At 40.9% G+C, this 9,628-nt stretch overlaps 1 protein-coding gene across 5 annotated transcripts in view; it reads left to right on the top strand.

The window, feature by feature from the left end:
- tln2b (talin 2b) overlaps positions 1–9,628 on the top strand; it is a 76,644-nt gene that overhangs the window by 59,066 nt on the left and 7,950 nt on the right. For all 5 annotated transcript variants that reach the window (XM_034878549.1, XM_034878548.1, XM_034878547.1 and 2 more), the window contains exons 41-50: positions 476–622; positions 2,276–2,377; positions 2,517–2,636; positions 3,261–3,407; positions 4,860–5,026; positions 5,407–5,590; positions 6,048–6,173; positions 7,485–7,601; positions 8,112–8,297; positions 8,677–8,784. In XM_034878549.1, the coding sequence (XP_034734440.1) occupies positions 476–622; positions 2,276–2,377; positions 2,517–2,636; positions 3,261–3,407; positions 4,860–5,026; positions 5,407–5,590; positions 6,048–6,173; positions 7,485–7,601; positions 8,112–8,297; positions 8,677–8,784 (1,404 nt within the window). The remainder of the gene's footprint in view (positions 1–475; positions 623–2,275; positions 2,378–2,516; positions 2,637–3,260; positions 3,408–4,859; positions 5,027–5,406; positions 5,591–6,047; positions 6,174–7,484; positions 7,602–8,111; positions 8,298–8,676; positions 8,785–9,628) is intronic.

The following is a 9,628-nucleotide window of genomic DNA, read 5'->3' as shown; positions in this document are numbered from 1 at the left end:
TGATTGGCTGCTTAGAAATTAAGTGTTAACGAGCAGTTGGACAGGTGTACCTAATAAAGTGGCCGGTGAGTGTAGCTACAGTGTGTTTAGCCTGCCATGGCCACCATTTAATGGCCGACCTGAGATATTAAGCTGAATTTGGTGTTTCTTTTTAAGAGGATCATGAAGAACTATCTTCTGCCTTAGTTTCTGTAATTCTTTATTATATGTTCTTTTTCTCGTATCAAACTCATGGCATGGGAACTTTGTTAAATTTCAAATTAAGTGTTTGATTTATTAGAAAATAGGGTACTACGGGTACACAGATAAGTCTTTAGAGGAGCAAGAATCCAGCCTGGCCAAGCGTTACCTAATGAGACACTGAATACTTTCCAGCTGTAGGGACACTCTGGAGCTCCTGTCATGCTGATAAATTTCCTTCTGGCTAGACCAAGACAGTGTCACAGAAGCGTTAATCAGCTGACTGTGTCCCCAGGCATCCCACACCCACGATGCCATCTCTGAAGCAGCCCAGCTGATGAAGGAGGCCGTGGACGACATTATGGTGACTTTGAATGAGGCGGCCAGTGAAGGGGGCATGGTCGGGGGCATGGTGGAGTCCATCGCTGAGGCCATGGGCAGGGTGAGTAAGGTTGTGTTGATGTAGGTTTTATTAGATCAATCTTTTGGGAAGTCTGCTCAGGTGGTTTAAAATGGATTTCAGGTTGACACTTATTCCCCATCATTTTTGTCTGAAGGTAGAATGAGGTTTCCTTAGTAAGAGCAATTACACAGCAAGTGTGCAGAGAGTGTGTCCTTGTCAGTGACTCTCATTAGTCCAGTAGATGACAATTTTAAATCCACAGCCCACTGGGGATGTTCACTGTCACTCAGCTTGCTGGGGGACGTGTCACTGTGTTCACAGTGCGGTTAATAATTGATGATAATCTGCTCATACTCAGACACACTCAGATCTTATCCTTCATTTTTATTTTTGTCCTTGTGTTTTTAGTTTTTTTACCCTCAGCTTTAACATTAGAGAGCAACCATAAGTAAAACACCATTATCATATATAAAGTGGAACCATTTACCAAAAGTGCATACACAAAAAGGTTTATATGTTCTCACTAATGGCTTTTTAATTGGTAACAAATGATATATCAATTAACAAGTTGTACTATAAAAAGGACTGGTTGCCAAATGGTGTGCATCCAACATTGCTATTGCCAGCTCAATTTATCTTTGTGGTTGCTCTTAATTTAATCAACCTATGTTTGGACTATGCTCTACAATGATGTACCTTCTATATAAGGACTACATGGTGTCCAAGCCAGTTTATTAATGACTTAACATTGCCAGCTGTTGATAATAGTTTATTGTAATGTAAGAAATTCCAAAATTCTTTATCAACATCCTTTAATTTGCCATCATAAATGTACTGCCCGTATTGTGTCAAATACCGTATTTTGATCCCAATATTGGTAATTGAGAGTCCAAAAATCTGATAACTATAATGTATCAATGTAGTCATTTATTTAACATAATTTTTAAGGAGGATTTCTTCAATTTGGTTATTAATAAATTGTGAGCAAGACATTTACAGAGCTGGACATTTTTTCAGTTAAAAAATACAATTGTCAGTGCTCTCTGGTGGACAAACGCTATAATGGGGACAATGTTGATAAATCATATCTTGGTCATTTCTGGGCTGCAATTTCATGTTACTTATCATCCAACACATACTGTACGATAGAGAGCTTCGCTATAGCTAATATTGGACCAAATATTGTCCCAACAGATTTAATGCTTGGGATGTAGTTTGGTAGGTCGCTTTCTCCCAAAAATGAGAGGGATCAAAAGGTCCTGGGAGGGGCCGATTAATAATACCTGCACAAAACAAAGCAAACTGCATTGGCAGGTAATTAAACAGGGTCATCCTTCACGTCATTGTACGGTGGCAAACCAAGTCTTGGCATATTTAGCATTATCTATATAGCATTGATAATATAACACCAAAAATGCAGAATAATATAATTCATATTTCACAACTTCTTACAGAAGCTTTGCTGTAGCTAAACTATTAAATTAGGCCTTTCATAAGATGATGACACAATAATAAACAATTAATAGAATAAGTAATTAAAACCTTAAAACCCTTTATATTCTGCTTTATTTAAAAGTCTTACCAAACTTAATTTAAAAGTCTCACATGCAGCAAATGGGAGTATCAAATGTAAAAACACATAGGATAGCTGTGTATAATGTGTACTAAGTAATAAAGGGCTGATCTTCACAGCTGGATGAAGGAACACCGCCTGAACCTGAGGGCTCCTTTGTGGACTACCAGACGACCATGGTGAAGTTCTCCAAGGCCATCGCTATCACTGCGCAAGAGATGGTCAGTGCACTAAGGCGCTATATTCATGACTCTGTGTGTTTTCCATTACATTTCCAATCTTCAATGACAATATTTGTCAGTAGGCCGAGATAAACATTAATCTGCCTCTGCTGATGATGTATGGTCTCTCTTTTGCCAGATGACTAAGTCAGTGACCTGTCCTGAAGAGCTTGGCGGCCTTGCCTCTCAGGTGACAGTGGACTATGGACAGCTAGCACACCAAGGACGCCTCGCTGCAGCCACAGCAGAGCCTGAGGAGGTGAGAAGCCACGTCTCTGTCCTATGGAGTATGTGGGGGAATTGCATACTCCTTATGAAAGATTGAACACATCAAGCTCTATATATCTTTGCAATTGTGACCCTGAAATGTCAGACGGTATTCACTCACCCACTAATCAGAGCAGATGTTTGCTGTTCTTTGAAATGACACCCATGCTCAAGGGTGTGAGATCAAACGGAAATATACCCCTACAGCATCCACCGCTCTCGGCATGCTCATAGTCTTTTCTTAGATTTTTCTGTGTAGTCCAGAGAACAGCAATGTGGGGAAATATTGCACTAATTACGTGCAGCTCTCATCAATATCTTGTATATAACAGTCCGCCGGAAACTCTGCTGGTTGCCATAGCGACATTGTGCCTCTTTTGACCTCTAGTCTTAAAGCCTATAGTGATGCTTATAATCAAGTACCACCCACCCTTGAATCTCAGTCTGTAAATTAAAGGTGTAGTGCCAGCATTCCCTGTTTGTGGGTAACTCAAATAATCAGCTGGATAAGAGACTTCACAGTTTAGGACATGCTTGTACTTTGTAATTGTGTAGTACAGAGACTCAAATAGGAAGATGGATGCGGTTTAAGTTGATGGTCTGGTTATGCTTTCAGGTTGGCTTCCAGATAAAGACACGTGTGCAAGAGCTGGGCCACGGCTGCATCTACATGGTTCAGAAGGCTGGAGCCCTGCAGCTTAGCCCCACTGACAGCTTCTCCAAAAGGGAGCTCATCGAGTGTGCCCGAGCAGTCACAGAGAAGGTAAACAGCATCTTTAACTCTTAAGGCATTTTAGTGCTGTCAGTTAAACACGTTAATAATGGCGTTAACACAAACCTATTTTAACGGCGTCAATTTTTTTATCGCGAGACTGACGTTCCTTTTTGACTTTGTAGTTCTTTTCACGTGCTGTTGCAACAACTAGTAATGTTAGAAAAACTACAACACCACACCGGATTTAGCTAGACCGGAAACAAAACAACAGGCAAATGCCACACACACTTCTTTAGGCTCGCAAACCGGCCAAAGAGTAGTACCGTTACGTTTTGAGTGGATGGCAAGCACGAGACACCGAAAGTGATGCCAAAAGATTGTCTATGGAAAGCTACTTTTTAGAAGTTGCCTAATGGTTCCATTGACAAGACCAAAGTAATCTGTGTGTTTTGTCTTTGTGAACTGAGCTATCGTTGCAGCACGTCCAATCTGAAATAACACTTGATGGCCAAGCACACAGCTGATGCCAATCTGCCCCCTTGTCAGAGTATTTTTTTCTCCCTTTCATTGATTGACTATATATATATATATATATATATATATATATATATGTAGAACTATTAACTCAGCATTAGCAAATTTTATTGAAATATGTCTTACATCTCTCGGTACAGTTGCTGTGTATATACCTATTTAAATAAAGTGATAGAGAACATATAAGTGTGTGCAACTGCAAGGCTTGAAAAGAAGCAGTTCCGGTGTGAAAGTTTGTTTTGTTCCGTATCTGACAGATTAGTATTTATTACTATAGTTTAGCTTAAGCTTTAGCCTTGATATTGAACTGGTATGGTGTCAGAAGACTATAGGGTTAATGTACTGTATGTTATTTTAGGAGTTAATAACTAGTGCTTAACTGTATTATTGCAACAGTCATACAGGTCATGCAAACATTCTCTCCTGATCACCCTCACACTGTGCAGGTAATGATAATACTAATAGCTTCAACCATGGAAGCAGCTTGCCAGGCTTCCCACACATTTGTGTTTTTTCTCGCCAGTGTGAGGCTATGACTTGATTCAGTGTGGTCTCACATTTGCGGATACGTGAAGCCTGTGCGTCGTTGAACTGTACCTGTCAGGGCTTTCCATTTGTTTAGGAGGGATAGGCAAACGACAGTCTTTAAGGGAGATGCGAGATTTGCAGAGTCAGTCTCATTTGCTTGATGTGATTGTGCAGCAGACTGTGATTTGATCCATGTGAAACCCTGCTGTCTTTCTTTCTCCCAGTGTCCTTCTTTAATCAAGCTCGTCCAGATCTTTCACTCTAAACATTTGCAACTTCACTTACCCAATTAATTAGGCAAACAAAGAGTAAATGCTGTTGGTTAATCATAAAAAATGTGCACAGTATACAGAAACTGGAGTTCTTTTCAACACTTCTGACAATGGCATGTTTGAAGGACCTCTCTGCATATCTAATAGTATGCTTTACATGTTCCAGGTGTCCTTGGTACTGTCAGCACTGCAGGCGGGAAACAAAGGCACCCAGGCCTGTATCACAGCAGCCAGCGCTGTTTCTGGCATTATCGCTGACCTGGACACCACCATCATGTTTGCCTCAGCTGGAACACTGAGCCCTGAGAATGAAGAGTCGTTTGCTGACCACAGGTGCAATCACCTTGACATTATTTTAAACAAAAACCTCTCAATAAAAAAAGGAGATGATGGTTAAAAGTGAGCATATGATTAATAGGTTCCGTGAGCACATGGGTAATACAACATATGTTTGCTGTGCGTTAACTCACCAAGATTTAAGTTATTAGGTTGTTAACTACAACACCAGAGATTCATTTTTCTTTTGATGACTTACTCGGGAGAAGTGTAGTTCAGTAAAGTTCAGTATTCAGATGAATTTCACACACTGAATGTGAATTGAAAATTGAAAACTAAACACAAATTCTGTTAAAAAGCAAACTCTTTCTTTAATTTTTCTGGTACTTGCGCGTGACTGTGATGCAGATTGTAACACAATGTGTCCCGTCCCTCAGGGAGAGCATCCTGAAGACAGCCAAGGCACTGGTGGAGGACACCAAACTGCTCGTTGCTGGAGCCGCATCCAGCCAAGAGAAACTGGCCCAGGCTGCACAGTCCTCAGCCAAGACCATCACCCAGCTCACTGAGGTGGTCAAAATGGGAGCCACCAGCATGGGCTCTGAGAACCCAGAGACACAGGTGAAAAAACTCTGAAAGACAATCAAACTAAAGAATGACTAATACATCTACAGATGTTTCAGCCACATGTAGTCACAGTTGTACACCTTTGTGTCCCAGCAATGCTCAGTTATTGCTCTCTTACTTAATTCAGCTGCACAAAACTTAAACCTTCTATTATAACATATTATCATTATACTATTCTGTAATATTAGTCATTCATAATGAGTGTCTTCTATCTTGCTATACACTGAGCATTAGATTCTCTGCATAATTGGAGATTCATCTGATAGTATACACATTGTGTTTCCTCTTTCCTGTGTGCGTTTGCTGCTATCTCTGCCCTTCACTAAGTCAGAAGTATCATGACTAGGTGGGATTGATAAGGGCTGCAGTGTTAAATCCTTTCCCCAGGGTGCTTCTGATAAACCTTTACTCTGACCATTGTGTCGTGTTGATTGCAGCTCTATCTCCTCAGGTGGTTCTGATAAACGCGGTGCGGGATGTGGCCAAGGCTCTGGCCGAGCTCATTAGCGCCACCAAATGTGCCGCCGGCAAGCCAGCAGACGACCCATCCATGTATCAGCTGAAGAGCGCTGCCAAGGTAAATGAATACCCTGCTATAACAAATGCCATATCTGGTTTAGCTGTGTATTGATTTCAGCAATGCAAGTCTCCAGTTTATTATTCAGCCTATAGTTCATCACTGAGAGGAGACTCCATGTGGTTATGTATTCTACAAATGCTTTCTTTGTATTACTGCTATGTTTATGTTTATGCTTCCTGTAATTCTGTTTGTCAAGTCAGTTTTATTTACACCCTATATTATTAGACACCAAATAAAATACTTTAAAGGTGAACAAATGATGAGCAAAACCTTAAAAAAAAAGCAGCATGGGTGGGGTATGTACAGAGTAGATGGAAACTGCAGTAATAAAATTACAATATGGAAAAACAAAGTTACAATATGGAAAAAAGAGAAGTAAATAATAATTTGAGTACACAAAATGTGTAATATAAAGCAAATGCAGTATAATATAAAATAAATTCAAGTTAAATAAGTTAAAAAAAATTTGATCAGAGAAAAGATGTTCAGTAACTTCCGGGTGCCACCAAGGGCTGGTAGACTCTGGACTGTACATACACAAGAAGGGAGAGAGTTTTTATTTAACTCTTGATTGTTATGACCACTGTCACACCCGCCCAAATGCTTAATAATATAAACTGGAGATTAGACCTTTTGCATCCAACCATGGTGCAGCTGTGACCACTTGAATAGAGAAATTAAGATCAAAGTATTGAATCAGTGACAGAGGCTCAGATACCTCTGAAACAAAGATTTGCTAGTCTTCATCCTCATATTATTTATCTATTATTCTCACGATCATCCTGAGCGCAGCATGTAACTCTAACTGTTGCATGAGGTTTCCTATGTTTTTTCATCTAAATGGAATTAGGGCCACCCATGGTCCTGGTTATGCTGACAGATTGTCTCTGTTCCTCCAACATATGGTGACCTACAAATGGGACCCTCTCAAACTCCTAGCGATCATGTTGCCTGCATTCCTAACCTAATAATGTACACTGTGCTAAATGCAGTACTGGCACAAAAAAATTTATCACCATGAATAAAACTTAAATTGTTCTAGGTGTTGGTGAATTAGCTGTATTACTAGTAGTAAATCATCCTGATTTAATTTGAAATACATCCCTCAGTCTTCTCTTTTTGCAGCGGCGGATCTTTCATTTTCATTAGAAAAGCACCTTTAACACATGGAACCATTATTCACTGTAATAGAAACAGTGAAGGAGGAGGCCAGAGTAATTTGCTAATGTAATGTTTTGCAGCTGAGGAGAAAGAGCTCCACCTCCTGGTCTGACTGTGAGCCTCATGATGTTTCTCTTCATTTGACAGGTCATGGTGACCAACGTGACGTCTCTTCTAAAAACAGTGAAGGCAGTGGAAGATGAAGCAACTCGCGGGACCAGGGCACTGGAGGCCACCATTGAGTGCATCAAGCAGGAGCTGACAGTAAGCGTGCCTCACAGGTCAAACCTCTTCTTCATGGTTTTTTGAGAGACAACTGATGAGACACAGCCTCTCTGAAAAGAGGGTCAGGGATATCTATGTCTATTATTCTGAACGTAACAAGGGAGCTTTTTGTTCTTTTTCCTTTATTATCTGTCCAGCTCCTTTCCTCCTCCTTCCCTCTCAGCCCCTGCAGGTTTCTCACAGCTCTAATCAGTGTCTGGGTAGCCGGCACATGCAGAGTGAGAAAGGAAGAAGATTTCAAGAGCTTGTTTATTTGTAATTTACTGCTAATCCTTAACAGAGGACCCCCGCAGCCCGAGAGGAGGCTTTGCCCAGAGCTCCAGCCAAATTATATTCAGTCTACCACACTCACAATTATACAGCTACCTTTATCAAGATGTCCTGTCGGCCTAAAATTTCTCTGTGAATGTTCCCATCTATATTAACTTATCTGAGTCTTTGTCATGCCTATTTCCAACTACCTGTGTCTGTGGGTCTCCATCATGTCAGGTGTTCCAGTCCAAGGACATCCCAGACAAGTCCACCACACCTGAGGAGTTCATCCGCATGACAAAGGGCATCACCATAGCAACGGCCAAAGCAGTGGCTGCAGGCAACTCTGCTCAGCAGGACGATGTGATCGCCACAGCCAACCTGAGCCGGAAAGCCATATCTGATATGCTGAATACCTGCAAGGTGCTAATCCACTCTGCCCTGCCAGAACAGGCCTCACACAGACATCACTGGGCTGCCAGGGAACATGTGAGCCCAGCCTGCTGAGAGCCGATAGGACATTAGAGTCTAGTCTACTTTTTCCGGCAGCTCCAGTGACTCACTTTTCAATGTTGTGCAGCGGAGCATCAGTCAGGATGTCCCTCCGTGACTGTAAAGCCAAAAACATAAGGGTTACAGCATTGTATGCTATTGTTTTGAATATCAAGGTATTACAAAGACATTAGTGAGAATTCAGAATCAGAGTTTTTATTTGCTAAGAATGGGATGTTGTGATTGCACGAGACAATATTTGTATCCTTTTTTAAATTCACAGTACAACATTGTTTTGTCACCCTTCCAGAAAGCAGCTTGCCATCCAGAAGTGGGCGAGGAATTAAGGAGCAAGGCCCTGCAGTACGGCTCTGAGTGCACCGCTGGATACATCAACCTACTGGAGCAAGTCCTGCAGGTTAGAATGAGTTACATGTGTAAAGAATAAAGGATGTGATGGAAGTGACTTAACTGGCAACACTGTTTACCGCATCAGTGATCTCTTTCTATTCCGCATTCTTGCTACAGCCTCGTACCAGTTTTAGGCCGCCAAATAGGACACTCATTACTGTCAGTATACCTGAGATGTCAGGGTTTCAATCTCCACTTCTGAAAAGTGCTGCTTCTTAGCCAGATAACATCTGGCCATGTTGTAAAAAGTAGGGGCGAGGCCTCAAAACCGAGAATATATTGGGGCGTGATATTTAAATTACGATCATTTCCAGCCACTGCATTTATCAGTGTACAACCATTCTTACGCTTTGATTGTAGTGATACAAACATTTAATGAATCCCACGTAAAGCCTGTCGTAAAAGGATTTCTGCGCTCATATCTGAGCTGGTTTCTATGTTAGGTTGATAAATGAGGGTGATTCTCTATGTAGACCTCTAATATTGTCCAGAAACTATTTAAAAACATACACAGCTACGCTGTTGCACTGGGTGATTTGCTTTTCATTATGAAAAACATGAACACTGTAGGTTTTTTTTTTCAGCTCAATCCCAAATAATGTAGACGGTCATGCAGCTGTGTTAGGAAATTCCTCAGCCTTTTATAAATATGAAACCACATATTGTTGGCCTGTTTTAAAAGATTGCTGTTTTTGAAGGATCGAAAAAGCTACACATTGTTAGTTTTGGTATTTTATTTAAGCTTGTTGCCAATAAGAAAAATATGGCATAATAATTAGTAATTACCCTAAAAATAATAACCCTAACCCTTCACCAAGAAAGTGTGTGTGTGTGTGTGTGTGTGTGTGTAT

The sequence above is a fragment of the Etheostoma cragini genome, chromosome 8 (genome assembly GCF_013103735.1).
Source record: "Etheostoma cragini isolate CJK2018 chromosome 8, CSU_Ecrag_1.0, whole genome shotgun sequence".
NCBI classification, from domain to species: Eukaryota; Metazoa; Chordata; class Actinopteri; order Perciformes; family Percidae; genus Etheostoma; species Etheostoma cragini.
The sequence above is the reverse complement of the archived record's forward strand: the minus strand, read 5'-3'. Positions and strand labels throughout refer to the sequence as shown.